The sequence below is a fragment of the Zootoca vivipara genome, chromosome 11 (assembly GCF_963506605.1).
Source record: "Zootoca vivipara chromosome 11, rZooViv1.1, whole genome shotgun sequence".
Classification (NCBI taxonomy): domain Eukaryota; kingdom Metazoa; phylum Chordata; class Lepidosauria; order Squamata; family Lacertidae; genus Zootoca; species Zootoca vivipara.
In genome coordinates this window covers 6662214-6687960 of record NC_083286.1, presented here as the reverse complement: position 1 = coordinate 6687960, position 25747 = coordinate 6662214, and the positions used below count along the sequence as shown (strand labels likewise).

General features: G+C 45.9%; 1 protein-coding gene across 3 annotated transcripts in view; it reads left to right on the top strand.

The window, feature by feature from the left end:
* The first annotated feature begins 1062 nt into the window (after window positions 1-1062).
* The window catches only part of RASEF (RAS and EF-hand domain containing), a 46559-nt gene continuing 21874 nt past the window's right edge, over window positions 1063-25747 (top strand). Inside the window, exons 1-7 of one of the 3 annotated variants that reach the window (XM_035099748.2) lie at window positions 1063-3162; window positions 16398-16418; window positions 17579-17725; window positions 20476-20566; window positions 22719-22814; window positions 24222-24299; window positions 25576-25691. In XM_035099748.2, coding sequence (XP_034955639.2) covers window positions 2735-3162; window positions 16398-16418; window positions 17579-17725; window positions 20476-20566; window positions 22719-22814; window positions 24222-24299; window positions 25576-25691 — 977 coding nt within the window. In that variant the 5' untranslated portion in view covers window positions 1063-2734. Of the gene's footprint in view, window positions 3663-16397; window positions 16419-17578; window positions 17726-20475; window positions 20567-22718; window positions 22815-24221; window positions 24300-25575; window positions 25692-25747 lie in introns of all 3 variants that reach the window. The other 2 variants (XM_035099746.2, XM_060280077.1) reach the window with 2 other exon arrangements.

The following is a 25747-nucleotide window of genomic DNA, read 5'->3' as shown; positions in this document are numbered from 1 at the left end:
TCTTTTTCAACAGACAGCGAGTCTGTTTCTGTCCTTGTAATATATGTAGGCAATACAATCTAAGTGATATCTGTTAACTGTAGTTAGAGCAAAGAAACCTGTTCAGCAAGTGAGCCCTTTCTTAGCGAATCCCAACCTCGCAGAACCAGTGTTGCAACTCTAAGTCACTTCCTTTCTCTGGTTCTCAGGTACTGTATTCTATTTTGAGCACACTGTTCTGCAAGCAGAAAGGTCAGAGTGTTTAATGTTTAGAAGCCACACACTTGTAAAGTCTAGACTTGTTACTCTTTGAAATGATCCCTTATATTAAGGAAAAGAGGTTAGATTCCTTTCAGTTTTTCCCTTATATTCAGCAATAATCCATACAAGATGAGAGTTTAGTGGCACAACACATGGAAAGGTCTACTAGGTCCTTTGACCAAGTTTTTGAACAAGGCAACTAAAAGATTTCAGACTACAGGAACACAGGGAAATATATATGAAAACTTACAAACTGTGGCTAGTTAGACCAATGGCCAGCCACAGAATTAAAAGGCAGCTTCTTGAGCATTTTGCTTGTAGCCTTCCATGCGTTTTTTGCCCCCAGGATGTATACACTCCATTTTAAAACACATTACTTCCCCCGAAAGAATCCTGGGAACTGTAGTTTGTTAAGGGTGCTGGGAATTGTAGCTCTGGAGGGGGTAAACTACAGTGCCCTGGATTCTTTGGGGAAGGCATGTGCTTTAAATGTGTGGTGTATGCAGAAACTCCCAGCAGCAGCACCCAGTCAGGAATTATGGGAGTTTTAGTCCAGTAGCAGCAGCAGGACCACAGGTCCTTTTTTATAAGAAGGTAATTCTACCGGTATAAGAAGCGGGGCGCGGGTGGCGCTGTGGGGGGTTAAACCACAGAGCCTAGGGCTTGCTGATCAGAAGGTCGGCAATTCGAATCCTCACGATGGGGTGAGCTCCCATTGCTTGGTCCCAGCTCCTGCCAACCTAGCAGTTCGAAAGCACATAAAAGTGCAAGTAGATAAATGGGTACTGCTACAGCAGGAAGGTAAACGGAAGCTGCTCTGGTTTGCCAGAAGCGGCTTTGTCATGCTGGCCACATGACCTGGAAGCTGTATGCTGGCTCCCTCGGCCAATAATGCGAGATGAGCGCCACAACCCCAGAGTCGGTCACGACAGGACCTAATGGTCAGGGGTCCCTTTACCTAATTCTACTTCACAGAAACCTATTTACTGTAGATAGTTTACCTTTCCCAGACTCTCCACATACATATCTATAAGGAAACTGTCTTAGTTGGAGTGTGCCAAAAGATGTGTCACCACACCACCTCACAATCCTGCATTTTGCCAGTGCTGCACATGCAGTGTGTTGCCCTGAGTGGTTGGCCTGAGACCCAGGTCTCTCAAGTTCCATTTTGAATCCAAGACTCTTTCTGCCCTCACAAATTTGCCGGACAAATACAAAATGCTGAAATGCAAGTGAGATAAGGGAGGGAAAAGAATGTCTCCATGGACAAGATGCCTTGTGGTGAAAATTCCATGCAATTTTAACACACTCCCAGTATGTTTAATGGGACTTAGTTCTGAGTAAGTGATTTTAAGTAGAAGCCTAAATAGGCTGTAGTCCTATGTATGCTTATTTGGGTATGAGCAAGCCTCACTTGCTGTATAATCCTAAATGTGTTTACTCAGAAGTAAGTTCAACTTGTTTAGGATTGTTGCAAACAAAAACATGTCTGCTACCTTAGCTAAGCAACTGAAATAACTTACAGCACAACCCTATGTGAGTTTATTTGGAAGCGAGTCTCATATGCAGTTGGACTTACTGCTGGGTAAGTGAGCGCAGAACTGCAGCCTCAGGTATGCAAGAGAAATAACGCCCATTGTGTATTTGGGCCATTGAAGGGATTTTCCACGGGTGGCTTTATAGGAAGCAGTGAACAGGAAGCTTTGAACAGGTAAGTGATTTTTGTCCAAGATAAAGAGATTCTCAAAGCAACCTTCTCTACTTAGGCAGAAAAGCCGCCCTGGGCAAGAAAAAGCCAAGTCTGTTTGCAAAAGTTTTGGATAGAATCCTTCGAAATTAAGATGGAGTGTTATAAGAGACATCGGTGATAAAGCTCAAGGTCCCACGTTTAACTCCCGGTACTTTCAGCTAAGAAGGAGGAGGTAGCCGGTGCTTTAAGAGGCCAACCGTGGATGTGCTTTTAGGCGGGCTACTTCTTGTATTCCCTACGGACTACAACTCCCGTCATCTATGGTCATTGGCTGGGGGCCGCAGGCTGCCTAGTCCGGATTAAGCGCTTTCAGCAAACCCTGAAATCCACGCCTTGGCGTCTAGTCTCCGCACTGTGCTCTGCACCCTTGGCTAATCCTAAAATCGAGACGAAAAGAAAAAGAGAGTCTCGGAGGCGTGTGCTCCGACGTAATAAGCTAGGGCGCGTTTGCAGCCCCGCTACCCTCCTCCTGGCTCTGCGTTGCTCTTGGAAGGCGTCGACGGCGGGGCCGCCTCTCCACCGCCCAACGCAGCGCTCCAGGTGAAGAGGCGGGCGCGCTGAATCGCTCTCCACTCTCGGAAGAAACTTTCTTCGCCGAGGGGGTGGAGCGCCGAAGGGGCGGCGCCGAAGGTAACAGGCACCAGCGGGGGCTCCGCGCGGGCAGGGTGGCTGGGCTCAGTCGCGGGTGCTGCTCGTCCCGCTTCCGATCGTCCTTCCGAGCCGGATCCAGCCTCCGGGTGCCCGATGGGCTCCCCCGGGGGAGAGCAGGGGCCCTTGGACGACGTGTCCTGGCTCCGCTCGCTCTTCGTGGCCTGCGACGTGAACGGCTCGGGCCGCATCGAGCGCGACGACTTCGGCGCGCTGTGCGCCGAGCTGCGGGTCCGGCCGGCCGAGGCCGAGGCGATCTTCCAGCGCTTGGACACCAACCACGACGGCGCGATCACCTTCGCCGAGTTCGCCCGCGGCTTCCGCGGCGCCACCCAGCGCCGGAGGCGGCAGCAGCAGCAGCGACGGCGGGACAGCGCGCAGGAGCCGTCCGAGGACGCGGCGGACGAGCTGGGGCTGGGAGATGCCCTCGACGTCTTGAGCCAGGCGGCAGCGGCGATGGAGCCGAGCCAGGCTTGGCGGGAATTCGAGCAGCGGCTCGGGGACGAGGCCGGCTTCATCCCCAGGTAACCCCCGCCATCTTCCCCTGCCGGACTGCGGGGCGAGCGAGGAGAAAGCCGCGGGGAAGAAGGCAGGCAGGCAGGCAGGCGCAACCTGGCCTCGGCGCCCGAAATGCCAGAACCTCGTGGCCGGCTAAGCCCTCGGATGTGTTCAGGGTGTTATCAATGGTTAAAAGGGCTTCTGAGCATGTGCCGAGTAGCGTTGCTGGCCTTTTCCTCTCTGGCAGCGACTAATTACAAAGTAGACAACGGTAGGAATTCCTATGCACCTTTCCGCCTGGAAAACTTGTCCACCTTTCAAGAATGATGGAGTGATGTGGTCCTCCAGAAACGGTTGGACTCCCAACGCCTCTCGGCCCCTGTCAGCAAGGCCAATGCTCAGGGATACAGAGAGCTGTAGTCCAACAACATCTGGAGGGCTGTAGATTCCCCCATCCTAAAGTGTGCACAGGGACATCCTGCTTGGAACAAGGCAGCATCCCTTTTGTCATGGATCAGCTTGTGAGGTACCGTATTTCTCCGTGTATAACACCCCCCCCCCTGTATAAGATGCCTCTATTTTGGGGGACTCAAAATTAAGAAAATGGGGGGAGATTGCCCCCGTGTATTAGACTACCGCCCCCTTTTAAACATTATTTTAAAGTAAAAAACAAACCTAGTCTTAAACACGGACTAGTACGGTATTTGTTAGTTCTTTAATTGTGTGTCCTCCCCCACCCCCAATTTTATCCTTACAGCAACTCAGTAATTAGGTGGGCAGAAAGAGTGTGACTGACCCAAGTAAGTTATTCTAGTGGACCTTTCACCCTGGGATTTCTCAGGCAATCATTTGGCACTAGCCACTGAACAACACTGTCTCTAAGATAAAGGAGTAAAGGGAAAAAGCTTGTAAGTCGAAGCATTTCATTTCTAGGCATCCTCTTGCAATTTCAGAAATTAACTGGTGGCAACAGCACACTCCAGATGTATTTTCTGTCCACATAAACATTTTTACGGGTGTGTTATTTAAAAGAAAAGAAAACACACAGAGAGAGCCTTTTCTCTGCCCCCCCATTGTTTGAGATAAAACATTAGGCAGTGGCAATCCAGTCAGGCTGCAATAGGACTTTGGGATGGGAGAGGGGGGAGCAATAAATAATGACAGAGGCCCTTAAGAGAATATTTTATGATGCAATCCATATCTTTGAAATATCCCGTGCTACAAGTCTGCAAGGTGCCACATCGCTTCTGGACTCTCTTTTTTGTCCATTACTGCAGCCGGCTGGTGCTCCTCTCTTTGTGGGTTTCAGGTCTTTTCTCTTACTGCTTTTGAAACCCCAAAGCAAGCAGCAGTGGTTATTTGAAGGCATCCCAGTTCTGTAAAAGTTTGCAGAACACATTGCGAAGAAGAAGAAGGTGTACCTTGCCACTCCCTCCCTATTTTTGGAGCGGACAGTTGCTGCCCAGCTTACAAGGAAAATACTGAACACAAACAAATGAACAAATAAATCGTTATCTTTTATTGCATCTCTTCCTGTTTAGTGTTGGGGCTCTATTTTCAGCTGGAATAGAAAGGGTAGTTGTGTGGCTATTTAAGACAGGCCAGGAAGTTCACCCTTGTGCTGCTTTGGCTCTTGTGAAAATACTGCCCCTTGCCCCATCTGTAGGTGATCCATCTGCTATAGCAGGCTTGTCCAAATGTCAGCCCTCTGCACTGGGGTAGGAGCAGTTTTGAAACAGGCTCTTCTCACGCCACACTCTGTGTCTTTTTTTGAGACTTGATGTGCCACTTCCTACGACTTCAAAGCAGAGGCCGAAAAGCAGCCGGAAAGAGAGAGTAGAATTTTGTATAAAGAAGTGTTTGAAACTCCTATTGTTCTAGCCACAGTTTGTGACAGGGAGTTCCATTAGCATGAGCAGCTTCTGAACTCTGGGTGCAGTACTCCACTGTCCCTCAGACCTTGTGGGGACGGACTATATTTTCGGGGAGGGGGAGGGAGAAATGAACCAATTCCTATGCCCCACAAATCACCCAGAGATGCATTTTAAATAAAAGCACACATTCTACTCATTTAAAAACACGCTGATTCCCAGACTGTCCATGGGCCGGATTTAAAAGGCGATTGGACCGCATCCGGCCCCTGGGCCTTAGTTTGCCTACCCGTGGCCTAAGATTTCAGATCAAAACTGCAGTGTGGAAGGAAAGGAGGACCTTTTTCTGGCTCTCCACTTCCAGCTACTCTCTGAAGTCTGGAGAAGAGACCCTCTTAAGAATATTACGGGGGTGGGCAGGGGAAGGACTGGACCATGTGAAAAAATGAACATAATATTTTAGCTGCAGTTCATTCATTTTCAGCTTTGTATTCTTGCTATAAAAAAGTGTGCCTAGACAATTCCATTGTGGCGCCCATAACTTCGGTTTAAGGTGACATTTAGCTTCTAGCTTTCATATCTCAAGTTTCTAACGCTGGTATACAGGCAAATTCGTTCACTCTGCAGAGCAGTGAAACCAGAATTTTGTAACTGTTTTAATGCACACATGTACAGGTTATCAGCTAGAAATAACTTTTCATATGTGAAATGATCAAAGCATCCAAAGGTTCCTCTCTATCACATGGATGGTTTAAATTGGAGGCAGTCAGGCTTCTGAATACCAGTTTCTAGAAGTCACAGGAGGGAAGCGTGCTTTTGTTCTTGGGTCCTACACCCAGTTTCCCGCAGACTTTGGGCTGGCTACTGGGAGAACAGGGCGCAATCTAGATGGGCCACTGGCGATCCAGCAGGCTCTCCTTAGGTTTGTGTTCTCTCCCTCTCTCCATATGTATGACAATAACACAAGTTCCCATTCAACTTGAATTGCAATTCAGCTTGAGGAAAGGGCATAGCTCGGTGGTAGATCATCAGCCTTCCATGCAGAAGGTTGCAAGTTCAATCCCTGACAGCTGCAGGTAGAGCTGGGAGAGACGCTGCCACTCCCTGTAAACAGTACTGAGATAGATGGACCAATGGCCTGACTCACTGTGAGGGAGCTTCTTATGCTGCTGTGGAAACCTATGTATCCTATGTACCTGAGACTATTAATGCAATCCTGTGCATGTCAACTCAAGTGAGTCCTGCAGAGTTCAGCAGTGCTTAAAGGTAAAGGGGCCCCTGACCACCAGGTCCAGTCGTGTCCGACTCTGGGGTTGCAGCGCTCATCTCGCTCTATAGGCCGAGGGAGCCGGCGTTTGTCCGCAGACAGCTTCCGGGTCATGTGGCCAGCATGACAAAGCTGCTTCTGGCAAACCAGAGCAGCGCACGGAAACGCCGTTTACCTTCCCGCCGGAGCGGTCCCTATTTATCAACTTGCATTTTGATGTGCTTTCGAACTGCTAGGTGGGCAGGAGCTGGGGCCGAGCAACGGGAGCTCACCCCGTTGCAGGGATTCGAACCGCCGACCTTCTGATCAGCAAGCCCTAGACTCTGTGGTTTAAATCAATCCTGTGCATGTCAACTCAAGTGAGTCCTGCAGAGTTCAGCAATGCTTACTTCCAGGTAACTACGTACAGGATTGCATCCTCAGGCCCACTGAACTTGGTGGGCTCTCCCTCTGAGTAACAAACATGCATAGGAAGTGGTCTTTCTGGGCCCGCAACAGCTATTGTCGAGAACAAGGATTTAGGCTTTGCATTCATAATCCTGTGAGGTGATAAATTATCTTGTGACAAGCATATCACATTCCGTGTTTGCCTTTATGGATGGGCCCTGTGTTTGCGCAGTAAGAAGGCTCTGCTTGTGATAGCTGATCTATGATAGCCATTTCACCCAACCATGCCGTGACGTGAAAGGTCCAGTTACCAAAGAGTAACGGTGACACCCTGGGATGCCAGAGGAGGGAGTGGTCATGCTAAAGAAATGCTTCTTTCATCTACAATAATTGGTTACCATCATTTTGCTTATAATGTTAACAGTTGGGGCTTGATGTTCTGAGAAGATTATTTGATGTGAGGTCTCTTCTGTCAGATTTCAAAGGCCATTTTGCTTCCGCTGTACTATTGAACTTTGCATGACAGAGAACAGCAAAGATGGGCTTTCCTTCCAACTGTATATAATAATTTATACTGCACTTCCTTTGGTATCTCCCAAAAGCTTTCCCGCTTTTTGGCAGCAGGTAAAGCTGTTTGCCTGGCCTTCTGTAGGATACTATAGCTAGTATGGGGCTTCAGTTAAGGAGTCAGTGAGTGGCTCTAAGTGGTTTTATGGAAAATAAAAAAATTCCTTCAGTAGCACCTTAAAGACCAACTAAGTTTATATTTTGGTATGAGCTTTCGTGTGCATGCACACTTCTTCAGATAGTGTAAAATGTTTGCTAGAGTCTAAGTTGCATTCTCAGGCTCAACAGCATTGAAGGTCTACATGCTGGCCTAGTGCTGGACTCATCACTGTCTTAATTATACTAGGCCCTGCCCTGATGGTTGCATTCCAGGAATCATGAAGTTTTCAAAATATTGTTACCAAAAAATAATTCTTCTTCATTGAGTATTGGGTGAACCACAATGATTCTGTTTAAGTCCAGTTTCTGGAAAGGCTTTGAAATAATATGTTTGCTGGGACTGAAATAGCATTCCCCCCAGGTTACTAAATTGCAAGTGCTGTTAAACCTTCCTAGATTAGGAAACAAATATATCCATCATCTCTCCAGGTCACTAAGAGTCTCTGGAAGGAAGTCTCTTTGGGATGTTGGGGGAGAGTGTTAGGGGCCTTTTAACTTTAGTCCAGTCATGTGCTTTATAAAAATTCTTGCTGAGCTGTTCCATTTCTGGAAGAAATGCAACTTAGACTCTAGCAAACATTTTACACTATCTGAAGAAGTGTGCATGCACACGAAAGCTCATACCAAAATATAAACTTAGTTGGTCTTTAAGGTGCTACTGAAGGAATTTTTTTATTTTGCTTCGACTCAGACCAACACGGCTACCTACCTGTAACTGGTTTTATGGACTGTGATTTTAAGGATTTGTTTATCTGCTCTTTTAATAATATTGGAATTATCTATGTATTGGTCATTGTACTGTACCCTGGAATCTTAGGCTAAAGGACAGACTTAGAAGTGTTCTTAATAAATAAAACACAATAAATCAATTAAAGAATTTTAATTAGTCACATAGGAAGAGATGTTTAGGTTTCGATTAAGGCTCCATCTAGGCCAGTGTTTCCCAACCTTGTGCCTCCAGCTGTTTTCGGACTACAATTCCCATAATTCCTGACCACTTGTCTTGCTAGCTAGGGATGATGGGAGTTGTAGTCCCAAAACATCTGGAGGCACAAGGTTGGGAAACACTGATCTAGGCCAAGGGCAGGTAACCTGCCATATTGGATTCCAGTTCCCATCATGGCCGCTGGTTGGGGAGTCCAGAAAGATCAAGAGGGCCAAAGGGTTAGCTAGTCCTGATGTGGCCCCACATCCTGCTTGGGTAGCTGTTAGCCAGATGCCTCCTTTATTTAAGAGCCATAGCTCAGTGACAGAGCATATTATCTGCATGCAGAGGGTACCCACTTCAATCCCTGGCATCTCCAGGCATCAAAGGTCAGATTTATGTGCTTTTCCAGACAGCAGCAAGAAAAAAAACAGGCAGTGCAACTTAGCTTTAAAAAAATGGTAAGAGTTTCTAAATTATTTGTATAGAAACATAAAGATGGTTTGCTAAAGCCATGCCGTCTAAGCTTGGAAAATCCATCTTAGGCAGCCTTACTAGTTGGATTCACATGGTGGAAGAGAACAAAGTGAGAGGGTGTGACCTAGCTAAACCTGGCAGGACAGCTGACTCTATGATCTTAACCCCTTCATGCATTAATTACACTTAAGCATGTTGGTTATATGAGGCTGCGGAAGGAGCAGTTGATACTGCTTGTTATGAAAAGGAACTGAGATGTCAGATTTCCAAGCAAAGGTGAAAATTATCATTGATTTCCTGGAACATAGGAAAAGGGGATCATTGCATTGCTGTGCTGCCTTATACTAACCACTTTTGTTCACTTGAAGACTTGAGTCTTGTAACTTGATCCATGTATTGATTTCCATGGTGTTCTGAGTGGGCTTAATAAGGCCCTGGCTCTTTCATATAGAATTACATACGAACACTGTTTCCCCTAGTTCTGGATGCTCCTTTGACATGAAATGTGAGAGTGCAAATTATTATCCACCAGGAGGCTGTTGAAAGGGATGCAAAGAGAGCTATGCTTCCATCTAAAGAGCACTAACCTTTAGTGGTGAATGTACAACAAGCAAAGCTCAGTGCTAGAAACGCAGTGAAGGAGACTCAAGAGTACACCATACCTGCCAAGTTGCTGTCAGAGAAATAAGGGACCGGGCCAGAAATAGCAGTAACGCTGCCGCCATTTTGGAACTGGGCGGAGCATGCTCAGAAGTGACTTTTGATGCTGCTTTGCCCAGTTCCAAAATGGCCGTCGTGCCAGAAGTCGCACTGCAGCCATTTTGGAACTGGGCAGAGCAGCATCAAAAGTCGCTTCTGAGCATGCTCTGCCCAGTTCCAAAATGGCTGCCGCGCCAGTATAAACCGGGGGAAAACAAAAAAATCCGTTTTTTCAGCTAGGAACAGCTGGAAAAACGGGGATTTCCTGGGGAAAACGGGAGACTTGGCAGCTATGGAGTACACTGGGAATGGATCTACATGAAACAACAAGAATCTAATTAAGCTTAGTATGCATTTGCCATATAAATACTTAAAATAAGCTGCTTACACTTGTCAGTCATTTCAGTAGCTTTGCAACCATTGGTTAGGACACTGGAAGATTGGTTCAAATTTCATTCTTACTGACCCATCAGCTAGAACACTGTAGCTTGTCTTTTCCTGTATATTTCTGAGTAGAAGGGCTAGAGGGTTCTAGGTACTGCTTCTAGTTAGATAAGCGCTGATGTGTTTCCATGGCCTCTTTGTAGCCTGTAATGATTCTAATATGAACTTGCAAGAGCTGCATAATTTATATTTCTGTTTTATTGAATCAGAAACTCATGTATTGAAAATATTAACTGAAAATAGATCACAGTTGCCCATTTGAGATATTGGGCTTATGTAGAATAATGCAGATGATCAAGAACTTTATAGGCCGTTCATTTATCTATTCAGTATCTTACAAAATTGTTATAACACTATTTTTAAAAAAGATTGGAAGGACAATTTCCCTAAAGTCTTCATATCTACCTGTCTATCTATCTATCTATCTATCTATCTATCTATCTATCTATCTATCTATCTATCTATCTATCTATCTATCTCTATCTACCTACCGGTATCTAATCTATCTCTATCTCTATCTATCTATCTATCTATCTATCTATCTATCTATCTATCTATCTATCTATCTAGTGTGGGTGTGTTATCTTTTAAACAACATACTAGTCAGAAAGGTTTGCAGAATAGGTGCTTTTTAAACTTGGAAGCGAGTCCTTGGTTTGTCCTGCTCTCTGAAAGGAAACGTGCCTTCTTTCTGCAGTTACATTTTTGTAAGATGTTGGTTGCCAAACAGAAGCTGCACAGGTACAAGCAGATTGCTGAGTTGGTGGTGGAATGAGGCATGTGCAAAAAGAGTGTTTGTGTAAGCATCTGCCTCCCTTCCAGCAGCTAGTCCTTATCTCAATGCCATGGATACAATGTTTGTCATAGCACTTTGAATGTAGTCCAGCTGCTTAATAGGGTGGTAGAGTGAATTGCCATAGCTTTGTTTGGTGTGAGTGTGCAAATGCCTGGTTTGATTCTACTGAATGGCAATTCTCATGCATCACTTCAGACGGAGCGATGGTCAAAATGGGATAGCTGAGGTGAATCGAGACACATGGCAAAGTTAGGCACTTGGTGGTGCAAACCAGTCTAATCTGGACTCAGGTTCACTATCCCACGTGAGGGGAAAGGAGTGCTTGTTATCTCCAGCCAAACATCACGCTCACCTCCTACTTCCTTGGGTGTGGGCTGTGCACAGAGTAGTAATAATGGGGGCAGATGTACTGATGCTTAGTCATAGTTTTGAGTCTTTTCTCTGTATTATAGCGCAGCAGGACTAGTCCAAGACGCTTGTAGCCTAAGGTGAAGAACAAGATGACAAGCTCCCATTCTATGTCCAGTAGCTGACTGAGCTGGTAGCTGGATCTTGTTTTAACTCTGGCAACGAAACTTGGTTTTCTCCTGCACTTGAGGGCAACAGACTAGCTTAGGGGGCTCAGAAGTGGTCACGTGGCACACAGCTCTGTCGTTCACCATCTCAATGCTACTCCCCACTCTACTGGGATGGCTGGGAACTTTGGTTGGGACAGCTTTTAAAATGACTTTGTCCTCCAGCCACAAGTGAAACTCCAAATCTTAATGAACTTCTTCAAGCTTGGGTGACTCAAGCTTCAGGTTTGACTGCTGAATGTAGATTTTTCGTTATCATTTCATTACCTGGAAATGTATTTGAGTGTATGTGGATCAGAAATTCCTTAAAGTGATTCAGGTATTTGTTATTTTGTTTCTGACTTGTCTCTGATGCAGAAGCAAAGGACAAAGTTAATGGGAACTTTGAATGGACTAGGAAACCGTTTTTTTTATTTTTTAAAAAGTAAAACCTAGGTAAATAACAATGAACATTTGGCTCCTTAATAATTCATTTTCAACAAATGGTCACAATATTTGGCAGCAGCATTGATGAACCAACTTGCAAATATTTCTCCTGGAATATGGCAGTCTTTAAGTTATCAGGGTGCCATTTCCAATCAGCTGAGCTACAGTAAGAGGTAATGATAATCCGGGGTAGAGGTTGCTCTGAAACAATAATCTCAAGTGATCTGAAACATGGGGTTATATCCTGTCTTGGTCATACTTGCAGTAGACCCATTGAAGTTAATGGACATGATTAACTTAAGCCCATTAATTTCTGTGGTTATACTCTTACTTGAATACAAACTGCAGGAGGGAGGAATGATTTCCACATGCCCCTTCTTCTAAATGCCCCTTGCAAATAATAATAATAATAATAATAATAATAATAATAATAATAATAATAATAATATATTATTTATACCCCGCCCATCTGGCCGGGTTCCCCCAGCCACTCTGGGCGGCTTCCAACAAAACATTAAAATACAGAAATCCATCAAACATTAAAAGCTTCCCTAAACAGGGCTGCCTAGAGATGCCTTTTAAAGGTCTGGTAATTGTTGTTCTCTTTGACCTCTGATGGGAGGGCATTCCACAGGGTGGGTGCCACTACCGAGAAGGCCCTCTGCCTGGTTCCCTGTAACTTGGCTTCTCGTAGCGAGGGAACCGCCAGAAGGCCCTCGGAGCTGGACCTCAGTGTCCGGGCAGAACGATGGGGGAGGAGACACTCCTTCAGGTATACTGGACCAAGGCCGTTCATGGACTAGCTAGCAGAGCAGTAGTCTTCAACATTTTTGAGCACCTGCCTTTAATCCAAATATGTGTTTGGGAACCCAGCTCTTTTCCTATATACCGTATAGGTATATATGTCTGCTGCTGCTGCTGCTGCTGCGACCGACCTTAAATCAGGCCACAATCTGAAAGTGGGACCCAACCCAGTTGAAGCCTGGGCTGCTTGTTAATCTGTATTTCTCTATTGCTTTGTAAATCTCTATTTCTGGTACCCTGTGCCTCTGTGAAGGTGCTGTGGGGTTCCTGTTGAATGGCCCGTACAGTGCCCCCCCCCACAGAAGCCTTGAACTGGTGGCGTTGCCATTGACTCAAGATTAAGGGCGTCTTTGCCTTCCCATCTGACTGTAGTTAAAAAAACTTCTCTGTTTCCAAAATGGCTCTGGGGCTGGTGGCAGTGGTTGCCAACGTGTGCTTTTAATTCCAGATCTCATTCAGGCTTTTTGTATATAAGCATTCAGGTGAGTGCCCACTGTCGCCTCTAATTTAAAAAGACTCCATCGCCTCCTTGTGACTCCCGGTGCTTCTGGAGAGGTTTGCGCTGTTGCGCTTGCCTGTGGTGTGTTTTCTCGCTCCTTGCACCTGACTGGCACAGCGTAAATGTCGGCCGCCGGAGTCTGCTGAATCAAGCTCTTTTGACAGTTGTAATTGGGCCAGTGAGGAACAATGAAACCGTATTGTGGTTTTTGAGATCAAATAAGCTGAGCAAACTCCCGCAATTGCCGCCATATGTTTGTGACAGCAGAGGCTCTTCCCAGCCGAGCTCAGCAGGCACAGACTGAACAGCATGGCTGGGGGGGGGCAGGGGCGGTGAGCCTTAAGCTTTCCAACCTCCCTTCTTTCAGGCTTCTTGTTTGTTTAATCTTTGAAGCTGAAAAATCTCCAAGAACAGCAGCTGTGACGTGCTTGTGAGCCAGAACAAAAGGTAGCACTGTCAGAATAGGGCCAGGAAGCCGGCTCCTCAGCTCCCAAGGATAGGTTTACAAGGGCTCTGTGGAAAGCGGGGGCAGGGCGGTGGGGAGATGTGTATTTGTTTGCCAGCCCATGCAATTTTTTAAAGTTGAGATGGTGGGGTGTAGATTAACAAATGGCCTCCGGGTTTCACCCATCTCTTCTGGCTACACCTGGCTACACCCAGCACAACTCTGATGCATGCATGCCATGGGCCATTATGAAGAAACAAAACCCATTGCTTCCCACACAAAGTGGCTTAAATATGCCTGACAGTAGGTGGTTTAAAAAAAACAACTTTTATAAGCCATCATTATTAAATTGGCTTGGTGCCTTCCAGGTGTTTTGGGCTACAGCTCACTTTGTTGTTTAGTCGTTTAGTCGTGTCCGACTCTTCGTGACCCCATGGACCATAGCACGCCAGGCACTCCTGTCTTCCACTGCCTCCCGCAGTTTGGTCAAACTCATGTTCGTAGCTTTGAGAACACTGTCCAACCATCTCGTCCTCTGTCGTCCCCTTCTCCTAGTGCCCTCAATCTTTCCCAACATCAGGGTCTTTTCCAGGGAGTCATCTCTTCTCATGAGGTGGCCAAAGTATTGGAGCCTCAGCTTTATGATCTGTCCTTCCAGTGAGTACTCAGGGCTGTAAGAATGGATTGATTTGATCTTCTTGCAGTCCATGGGACTCTCAAGAGTCTCCTCCAGCACCATAATTCAAAAGCATCAATTCTTCGGCGATCAGCCTTCTTTATGGTCCAGCTCTCACTTCCATACATCACTACTGGGAAAACCATAGCTTTAACTATACGGACCTTTGTCGGCAAGGTGATGTCTCTGCTTTTTAAGATGCTTTTAAAGATGTTTGTGCTACAGCGCACTATTGCAATTCAAAACGTCTTCCGGGAACTAGGTTGGTGAAGGCCGAACATTTCTGAGCTATGAAGTTTAAGCCTCTTTTTTGAATCTCAGCCTGGTGCTGAACCCCCTAAATGACCCTTATCTCTCCTGAGATTCAGTCTTACATACCTAAGAACTTTGAACCAAGGCTGTGGTGATTTTTATGCAAGTAGGTTGTTAAAAACAAAAGGAAAGTGTGGCTTTTAAAAAAAGTGAACCTGCCTTCCTGTTCTGCTTGTTGAAAATGACGTCAGGATATTTGATGCCTCTTATAAGGCCAGTCCAGAAGATAGTGTCCCCAGTACGATGCTGTGTCCAGGAGCATAGCTGCCAAGTCCGGATCGTAAAGATCCGGGATCGGCAGCGCGCGCATGACCGGAAGTTGCGTCACGCCAGAAAATGGCGGCGCCAGCGCCGGAAGTCGCTTCCGCGCATGACCGGAAACACGTAAAAGCGACTTCCGGCGCCGGCGCCACCATTTTCTGATGCCCATAGAAGGGCGAAGCGCCACCGGAAGTCGCGTCACGCAACTTCCGGTCATGCGCAGAAGCGACTTCCGGCGCCGCCATTTTCTGGTGCCCATAGAAGGGCAAAGCGGCACCAGAAAAATGGCCGCCGGGAAGAAGCGAATTTAAGGGACAATGCCGGGATTTTCTGCCAAACGGGAGACCGCCGGGAAACGGTGAGAAAAAAGGGGTTTTCCCGGCGGATACGGGATACTTGGCAGCTATGTCCAGGAGATTGCCTGTCCACCAGTGTGTGAGGGAAGCGGCACAGACACTTCAGACGCTTTCTCTGATTATTCAGAAAGATATCAACAGGCCCAATAACTGAGCCAAATGCCTTGGCCAGACTCTGCTGCATCCAGCCCAAGTGCCAATTCTTTTCACCTACCTCCTCAGGCCACACTGCTGTTCTCCTTCATAATATCAGCCATGCCATCCAGGGTCGGCCTCTGGCTCATTCCCCAACGCAGTGCGTGCTTGTCAGCATTGCTCGTCTGTGGTCAACGCAGGACAAACAAGTCAGTCTCTGCACAAAGGAGCAAATGGGAAAGGAAGCTGATATAAAGAAGCGGCAACATTCAAGCAACAAGTGGGCGAACATTTCGGTCTCCCAGGACACTTTGCTCACTGACCTGGCAGTTGTCAGTCCAAAACAAAGGAACTTCAAAGGGAAACCACAGTGTGAAGTTGTTGGGCTAGAATTGATCGGGGAATTTGATTCTATTTATTAAGCCTTGAATAGAGACAATGGCATCCCCTCTCACTACAGGGGTGAGTTAACGTACTGCCATAGCGAATTGCCACTTTGCTTATCTTATATACATTTGAACGTTGCATACAATTGTCTCAGACTGGGCCTCTCGCTGCTGTTTTGCGCCACTGTTGTTGCGCCGCTGCTGTTTTGCGCCACTGTTTAATCCCCCCCCCATTCCATTGTGCATACCTGCCAACTAAGGAGAACAGGTCGGGCACCTGACAAGGTTGGCCCTAGTCCACAGAATTTTATGCCATGATAAATCTGTTAGTTTTTAAGATGACGTAAGACTGTTTTTGTTTTGTTTTTGCGGCAGCCAACTGACACAGCTACATGTCTGGACAATTTTACGGAAGATGCACTGAAAATTTGCTTATCTTCCTGTAAAAATAAAATTGGGCACCCGCCCTGTGGAATGCCCTCCCACCAGATGTCAAAGAGAAAAACAACTAACAGACTTTTAGAAGACATCTGGAGGCAGTGTTTAGGGACGCTTTTAATGTTTCACGGACTATTGTGTTTTAATATTTTGTTGGAAGCTGCCCAGAGTGGCTGGGGAAACCCAGTCAGATGGGTGGGATATAAATAAATGATGGTGATGATGATGATGTTTTGCCATGAAAGTTGGCCTCCAAAACCACCTCAGTTTGCCCTCATTCTGCCAACACCAATTCCAATGAGTATTTTGGTTGCAGTTCCTAGATATATATTGACTATCTTTAATTATCCCAACAGGAACGCCAGTGGCATCCAATGGTAGGTTATTGGTTGAGTTAAGTTTCTTTTTGTTACAGCATCCTAGAAAAGCTTTCATCGTGCTGCCTTTCTTACTAACAGTGCATGGGAGTGTGCTTGCTGGTTTCTGTCCACTTCTCTAAAGTTTATCCTGCATCTAAAACCTTGCACTATATATATTCTTCACATTGGTGAGCAGAGTTGGCCCCTTTGGCCCTGGCCCCTCCCCAGGCACCCATGCATTGGGGCACACATCTGAATTGGAAAAAGCCTGTGCTGCTGGGTGTGTGGTCTTCTACACAATGAGGCCACCCATGTGACCAGGAGAGCCACTTGCATGGAAGCCTATGAGCAAGCAGCTGCTCACCCAAAGGCTTCATAAAAGCAGGTACCTGGTCCCACGCATGGATGCCTAGGAGGTGGGGCCAGCAACAGAGAATCGGAGAATTCTAGAGTTGGAAGGGTCCACGAGGATCATCTAGTCCAACCCCCTGCAGTGCAGGAATTTTGCCCAGTGTGGGGCTCAAACCGATGACCCTGAGATTAAAAGTCTCCTGCTATCCCAGCACATGCCTGGACACAAAACCAGTATCATAGTTGGCATTTACATGGATCAAAACATTTTCTACCAAGTTTACATAAGGTGAGGAACCTCGGGCCTCGGGAGCCAGATGCGGCCCTCCAGGCCTTTCTGTTTGGCCCTCCAAACTCTCCCCAGGCCACACCACTCACTGGCCTGGCTTTGCACCCCAAAGAGTGTTTGTCCGGCTGCAGTTTGCCTTTGAACTCCCATTATACCTCTTCCTTGTCTGGATGGAAGATAGAGATGCCTCACCCTCCCACTGGCATGTGACCCTCAGAAAGTTGTGCAGAAGTTGCCTCTGTCCCCACAGTAAAAGCATTAATTATTGTGCAATTACACTGTTTCCCAAACATTTTGCAATATTGTTTTGAAGAGATCCACATCTCTTCTGAGTTGATGCCATTAACCAAAGAAATGCTAACAATTTTGTAAGGGTTAAATATAATTGGTTTGTGGTACAAAAGCCTAACCCATGAAAACTAAATAGGAGTGCTTTTTCCTTCGCCATTTCCACATCCACCTCTGCATGAGATATAAACTGATTTTTTGTGAGAAAATATGCAGTATGCTTTAATTAGTGTTTCCCCCCCTCTTCCAGGCAAGAACAGGTCAGTGTTCTGTATCAGAACATCAATATTGTGGAACCACGATTAATTCAACCTTATGAGCATGTTATTAAGAACTTTATTCGAGAGATCAAGCTTCAGAGTGCAGAGATGGAAAACTTAGCCATAGCTGTAAAAAGGTAAGAGTCAAATGTTTTGTACTTCATAGTGAAACAATTACCATTTTTGTCCGCAGTACATGGTGTTGTTTAAAGTCACACGATATTGTTAATGGCAGCATTCAACTGCCAAAATTTCACTGTGAGTTGGATGAGGCTAGTGGGTGTGAGAAGTCAAAATTAGCATTGGTTGTCCTGGAATCTCTGAGAAGCTGAATGAAATGCTTAATATCCAAAGGCAGACTATTAGCCTAATATCATTCTTTTTCATGCTATGTTTTTCATTGCAATCATGAAATTATTGCAATGAAAAAACATAGCATGAAAAAACATAGCATAAATCATGCAATTATATCCTCAGAGTAGACCCACTGGAATTAATGGACACACAACCAACTTAGGTTCATTCATTTCAGTGGGTCTTCTCTGAGTATAACGTGGCTGGATACAACCAAAATTCCTTCCTTATGGAATCAGGATTGTAACTTTTTTTTTAAAGTGCTCTCAGAAGTCTATTTTACTTTAAAGTTGTACCTTTGAACACACATATGGAAAAGGAAATAGTTATCCGTTATAGACTGTTTAAGCAGTATGACATCCAGGCCGATGTGACTGGTGAAATGTGTTTGAACTTTTTGTTGCTTATGGTGACCCAATATTATTCCATGTGAAGCAACAGTTATAAGTCCCAGCTCATTTAACTTTTTGTGGAAACACATCATAGGAAGTTGGCAGCAGAGAGGGAAGGGGAAAATGAAGCTGCCTTCTTTGTGCTGCTGTTATAAGATGTTCAGATTGGTGAGTGGAAAACCAGTTCACATACAGTTCTGCACATCATTTGCAGTCACAAGAGCCGTCATAGAGTCCTTTGTAGGTTCTCCATTCACCACGGGGCAAGTTAGGGCAGCTGCCCTACTCTAGAAGCAGGGCTGGTGGGCAGAGGCGGAGCACAGCCCGGCGGAGCGCGAGTTCGCCATTCCCGCCGCGCTGCGCCCTCCCTCCAGCTCCCCGTCGCACCCTCTGGCAAGGCCAAGCGCGGCGGGGAACCAGGGAGAGAAGGACCCAGAACAAAAGCGTGCATGCCCTTATATAGACATCTAAAATTGCCCACCCTCCAGTCCAAGGCCATCCCCAGAAGCGCATAGCTGCCAAGTTCCGGCCTGAGAAATAAGGGACTGGAACGGAAGTAGCAGACCGGAAGTAGCGCTGCCGCCATTTTGGAAGTGGGCGGAGCATGCTCAGAAGCTACTTTTGATGCTGCTTTGCCCTGTTCCAAAATGGCCACCACACCAGAAGTCGCGCTGCAGCCATTTTGGAACTGGGCAAAGCAGCATCAAAAGTCGCTTCTGAGCATGCTCCGCCCAGTTCCAAAATGGCCGCCGCGCCAGAATAAACCGGGGAAAAACAAAAAAATCCATTTTTTCGGCTGGGAACAGCTGGAAAAACGGGGGTTTCCCAGGGAATGCAGGAGACTTGGCAGCTATGGAAGCGTTATACATACATCACAGAAGGGGTGTAGCCCAAACCCACCCACCCCAGACACAGCATACCTGCATCACAGAAAAGGGTGGTCTACAGCAGAAATCTGAGCACCTTGTTTATCTCCTTTCTGGCAGTTTACCTGTTAATGTTGGATTACCTGGGAGCCTGGCCATTCTTTTGTTATTCTAACTACTCAATTCTGGAATCCAGGTCCCAGGTCCTAGGCTCACCCCATTCACACCTTAAATGTGCCCGTAAGGCAGGACCTGAGAGCACAGAGACAATGGGGAGGCTTTTCCATTTCCTCCCTCCTTTCAGAGAAACATTTGGTCAGTTTGGGGAGAGTCAAAATGGCTTCAGGATGTCTTCTTGCATGTTTTAGCTTGGTACATTTATGAACATTTCTTATATATAGATAAGACCCTAATTTGTTTATTTCACAGCCTTGGTACCGCTAATTGGATGTCCTAAGCAGCTACAATGCTTGGGATATCCATATAGCATGTACCATGCTAAGAGAATTTTGTTGCTTTTAATGTCAGTAAGAGAATCAGGTGACTTTAATTTGGAGTTGCCGATCTGCACTATACATTTAAAGCAGTATCATACCACTTTAAACAGCCACAGCTTCCTGCCTGAGAGCTTGTTAGGAAATCTTCCCAAAGTGCTACAATTCCCAGAGTTTCCTGGGAAGAGGGACTGTTTGATGAACTATTCTGTAGTGTAGATGGTCGCTCTGTTACTATCATGGGCAGGCATAGGCAAACTCGGCCCTCCAGATGTTTTGGGACTACAATTCCCATCATCCCTGACAACTGGTCCTGTTAGCTAGGGATGATGGGAGTTGTAGTCCCAAAACATCTGGAGGGCCGAGTTTGCCCATGCCCGATCATAGGGAGCTCATATGTCAAGCACTCTTTATAAACTACAGTCCCCAGAATTCATTGGGGGGAGCTGTTATTGTTTAAAGTGGAATGATGATGCTTTGCAGATGAGACCAAGGTCTTTGTTCACCTTTCCTCAGATGCCTGACTAGGGTTGCCAGACTCAATAGAGGACAGGACTTCTGTGCCTTTAATTGCCCTGCTCTCTTTTGAGTCTGGAAACCTTAAAGAGAAACCAGCAGACCCTTTGTTTAATTTCCAATTGTCCTCTATTGAGTCTGGCAACCCTATGCCTGACTTGGAACATCTTGAGCCACCGATTCAGGTTAGGGATGGAACAACCATGTATTCTCAATTTCCCTTGAAGTTTCTCAAGATGGCCTTGTGTGAATGCTTACCTTTTAGAGCACAAGATAAAGCAACAATGCAGCTTGGTGAACTAGAAGAGGAGATGGACCAGAGAATACAGGCTGCAGAGCATAAAATCAAGAAGGAGGTGAATAGTTGATGTTTATAGCCCTGATATTTTTTTTAGAACTGGCTTCTCTGCTTAAGAAAATTAGTGAAGAGATTCTGGCTTCTGTGCCCGAGGCTTCATGCATGAAACCTTTCTCTGCATTCTTTCTCCTCCAATTTGCCATGGATGTGAAAGGTATGAAGGTCAGAGCTTTCTCCACCTCAGTTTTTGGGCGGGGAGCATTAATAAGGAAAGGGTGGCTGGGCTGGTGTTTTCAGTGCCTACAAAGAGGCTGGTGTGCATTTTAATTGGAACTTTTCTTTTCTTAAATGTACATTTTTAACTATTGGTTGTATCTATACCAGGGGTTTTCTTTTAGCTCAGCTTTTGTGTGTGTGACTTATCCAAATGATGGACAAGCAAATTGCCTGCTGTGTGGCAGCAGTTAGCATACAAATCCCTTGAACGTGGTGGCTCTAAAACTGGCCCTAACAGAAGAATTAGAACCAGTTGTTTCCTGACCAGTAGTAATACAGAAGTTTTAAGCTGCTGCATTTCTGCGTTCCATTTCTAAGTACCTCCAGACTGCACATCCAACAGAGCCCAGGTTCTTTAAACTGCATGCAAGCGATTCTTCCTCCCACCCCTTTCGATTGCTTAGTTACTCATTGAAGGAGCCTCTGAGTTGTCAAAGGTTGTGTCCACAATCGAGAGGGCTATCTCAGTTGTGCCTAAGGTGCAGGTGATCGACATTGGGCTCCTCAGTTACGGCTGGTCTCCAGTTCCCATCTGCATGACAACAAGCCAGGGATGAGGGGCGTTGAAGGCCAGCAATATATGGAGGGCCACAGGTTCCCTACCTCAAGCCTAAGGCAAGCTGGCCCAAGTTGTGACTCCCTTAGGCAATTGACCCCACTGGCCATGCATACCAAGGTGTTGATAAACCTCCTCCTTTTGCTGTCTTCCAGGAACTTCACATGGGGGGAGGGCTTGTTAAGCATCTAGTTAGGGCTTGCTGATCAGAAGGTTGGCGGTTCGAATCCCTGTGACGGGGTGAGCTCCCGTTGCTTGGTCCCAGCTCCTGCCAACCTAGCAGTTCGAAAGCACGTCAAAATGCAAGTAGATAAATTGGAACCACTGCAGCGGGAAGGTAAACGGCGTTTCCGTGTGCTGCTCTGGTTCGCCAGAAGTGGCTTTGTCATGCTGGCCACATGACCTGGAAGCTATACGCCGGCTCCCTCGGCCAATAATGCGAGATGAGTACGCAACCCCAGAGTCGGTCACGACTGGACCTAATGGTCAGGGGTCCCTTTACCTTTACCTGAGTAGCAGATTACTTTTCTCTTGTGATGTGTGTACTGTAGAAGAAATGGCAAGTTGTGCAGGCCTGCCCTAAGAGCTTGTGCGTGCCCAGCGATGGAATGGCAGGGCTGCACATCTGACCCCATGTGACTTCTAAAATGTCCCCGAGGCTCTGAAGTCTTTTGCTACGCTGTTGAATTAGTAGGGGAGGCAGTGGGGTGGAGGCTGTTCTTTGTGAAGTCCAAACCGCAGCTGGTAATTCACAGCTGATCCCACAGATCTCTGAGCACTGGCCTTCCCATGGACTTTGAACCCACCTTATAAATGTATCAGTATCTCCCTAAGCGTGCGCACACACAATGGAATGTCTGAGTTGATAAGCATCTTGCTAAGTATCAGTCAATTTACCACCTAGATAGAAATAGCAAGGCTGGCCTGGTGATGACTTATTTCACTTATCGTTCTTTACTCTGTTCACTGCTGCTCGCAGTTTTAAGAAGTATGACACCCCAAATGTAAATGCACTCCTTCAGTGATATTTACTTTGTGGGTTAGTACCGAACTATAAATTTTAATGGTAACCATGTACACAGTTGTTACTGATGCAAGGCTCACTTATGACACAGTCACATTGTACTTTACTTTGTGTGCTTGTCGGTGCCATGGGGTTTCCCTGCATTTCTTTTCATATTGTGGGTTGCACAACATGTATCCATAAGCTTATGTACAACTCTCACACATGCATAGCCACCTGTAGAAACATTAAGGGTAGCCCCAAATATTTTTGTTGCACTGTAATGAGAAGAGATGCCTCCTGGGCACACAATGGTGTAAAAATACATTGCTTAAGTCTGCCATTTGTAATTTAACAAATATATCGTGCCTGTAGGAGAAGCGGAAAACAGAAGAGGCTCTGAATGACCTCAAGCGCCAATATGAAGCTGAAGTGGATGAGCTCCAAGTGACGATAAAAAAACTTAAAATTGTAAGTTGCACTGACTTTTGTGGTCTGGCGCTTGTGACAAATTTATTGGGACTCTGGTCCTCTGATACGTTCACTGCTATCTTTCAAGTAATTAAGGGCATATCACACTTCAGAGGATGAGCCTGGAACTTCATCTTGCTGGAAGATTGTTTGTAAGGTTGAAGTCTATGAGATGAAGCAGAAGACGCGCTGCAAAGCCATGCTTTCTGAGAAAGGAAGGAACCAGTTGCTTTCAGAGTGCTTTCATAAACGATGATGCCAGGTCTCACTTCACTCAAGACTGCATCTATGGTGCTGTGTGTGTGTGTGAGTGCATAGCTGCCAAGTATCCCGTTTTCCCCAGTAAACCCCCATTTTTACTTACCTTTTCCCGGTGGTCCCCCGTATCACTTCGTCTCCCGTTTTTCTCCGTTATTTTCACCTGCCGGCGGCCATTTTTTTCCCTTTCTGATTTGCCCTTTTATGGGCACAAAAAATGGCCACCGCTGGCTTCAAAAGTCGCATCTACGCATGACCGGAAGTACGTAGACGCGACTTCCGGTGTCGGCGGTGGCCATTTTTGGTGCCCATAGATGGGCGGGCCTACACCGGAAGTTGCGTCGACGCACTTCCGGTCATGTGTAGAAGCTACTTTTGAAGCCGGCGGCGGCCATTTTGGTGCCCCTAGAAGGGCAAAGCGACACCGGAAGTTACGTCGACACAACTTCCAGTGTCACATGGCTGCCAGTCCCGGATTCTGCAGTCCGGGACTTGGAAGGTAAGGTGTGTGTGATAGGAGAACTGTTCAAGAATTACTGTTTTATATTATCCCAATAAATGCATAAAATTATTAATGTTTACAGTTACTAAAGCAGACTTTAAATAGCCACTCACCTATTGCTTGTGATGGGCGTGAATCCTCTTTAGCTAACCAGATGGGGAGACGTTCCTTTCATAAATGGAAAAGCAGTCAGTTCCTTGCCTTTGTAGGTTATTATTGGCATACCACTGTAGCTCAGAGGCAGAGTATCAGCTTTGCGTACAGAAGATTCCAGGTTCCTTCCCCAGTATCTCCAGTTAGTTCTGGGAATGTCCCGTCCGCTGGCTTGAAACTTTGGGGAACTGCTGCCAGTCTAGACACTAAAGAGGTAGGTGGGCCAGTGGTTTGACTCAGTAGAAGGCAGCTTCCCATGTTCCACAAATGGGCTAAAGTTGCAAAGAGCAGGCAAGCTGGCAAGGAACTGTTTTTGTGATAGTCATTTATGTCTTATTTTCAAGGGTGTACTGCTTTGTAGTTTGTCTGTTTTTGCTTTTTTTAAAAAAAAAACCACTGTACTTTCTCAATCTCTTTCTACTGCTCTTCATGCGTTCTAATGTGTCCATCAAAGGTATTTTGTTACATCAATCACACTGTCTTTACTGTTTCAGCTTGAAGAGCAATCTAAAAACATTCATCACAAAGAAGATTTGGTGGCATTAAAGAACAGGATACACGACCTGACCTTGGTAGGAGCCGCATTATAATTTTCCTACTCGGGGTGATCATTGTGCCTGTTGTGTTTCGATATGATTGGTATCTTTACCACCCATCATATTTAAGTAGCTTGTTGGGCGATGGCATTTTCTTGAAAATTGTCGAGGTTGTAAAGATGGATGACTCGCATTTCAGAGGGAGAAGAAATTATACTGTTTAAGCTGCGTATATCATGCTTGGGTGTCATTTTCACACATTAGCAATGGAGAATGTATAGGTATTGTGAGGGACAGGGGCTACAGACAACCCCCTCCCATCTTGAGAACCAGTTCTTCCCCGAGTACCAGCGGGAGTGGGGAGGGGGAAGAGTCCAGCGGGGAAGCAGGAAGTAGAGGGCATGGCTCTGGCAGGGTCGCAGAGCCCCTGCTCCGCTTGGGAGAGGAAGGAAGGGAGAGGGAAAGGGGGAGGAAGGAAAACACGGCAAGAAGACCTTTCCCTCCAGTTCCGGAATTGTGCAAAAAGAAACGGGGGAGGAGATTTGGGATTCCCAGACTTCTTTGTTGGAAAAAAACGCGGGAATCGCCATTCCAGGGTTCTGACCCAGACTGAGAACATGTATATTGTACAGCTCCAGCACTGTAAATAGTTTGCACACAATAAAAGCATGAAAAGGCAACGTTCTGGAGAGTCGTTACTCTAGAGTAGCCGCAACGCGCCTCCTATGACAGGTATTATAGGACTCTGGATTTTCAAAGTAAGAATAACGTTCTCATTTCTTTCTCACTGAAAATATTTTTGACCAGTTCTGTTCTGTGGACCCAGTTTCTTAACAAATATTGCCTCAAGCTCTTTAAGGGAGTTTGGGTTAATATTAACTGATCTGGGGCCAGCTAGAATAACTTCCGTGAGTCACTTCTTCATATTGCAAACCTAATTGGAAAGTGTTATGTACCTGTTGGGTTTACTTTTCATTTCATGGAATTTCCATGCTGCCATCACCATTAGCAGACATGGGAACTTACAGCAGTGACTGGAGACCCTTTCATGTCTTAGTGGCGTTATATGGTATGTCTTCTCTACAGATGTTGTTTGTGGAGGAGTCTCCATGTAGGACTGTAATACGTAGATGGCCTTGAGGCATTTATGCACTTTAAATGGGCTATGAATTTGCACATCAATCACTTTCATATTATCATTTCATAGTTAGTAGCAGTGAATATTTTATTTTTAGGTATTTCTGAATATGCATTACATATGTAACAAGTGATTTTTAATGAGATATATTGTTTTTCCCTGGTTTATTTCCAGGAAAACCAGAAACTTAAGAAAGATCTTATGGAAGCACAGACAAATATCGCTTTCCTTCAGAGCGAGTTAGATACTTTGAAAAGCGATCTTGCAGATCAGAGCTTGAGTTCAGAAAGGTAAGAGTCTTCAGTAGTCGTATTTGTAGAAAATTGGTTATTTAGTTCCCTGTGTA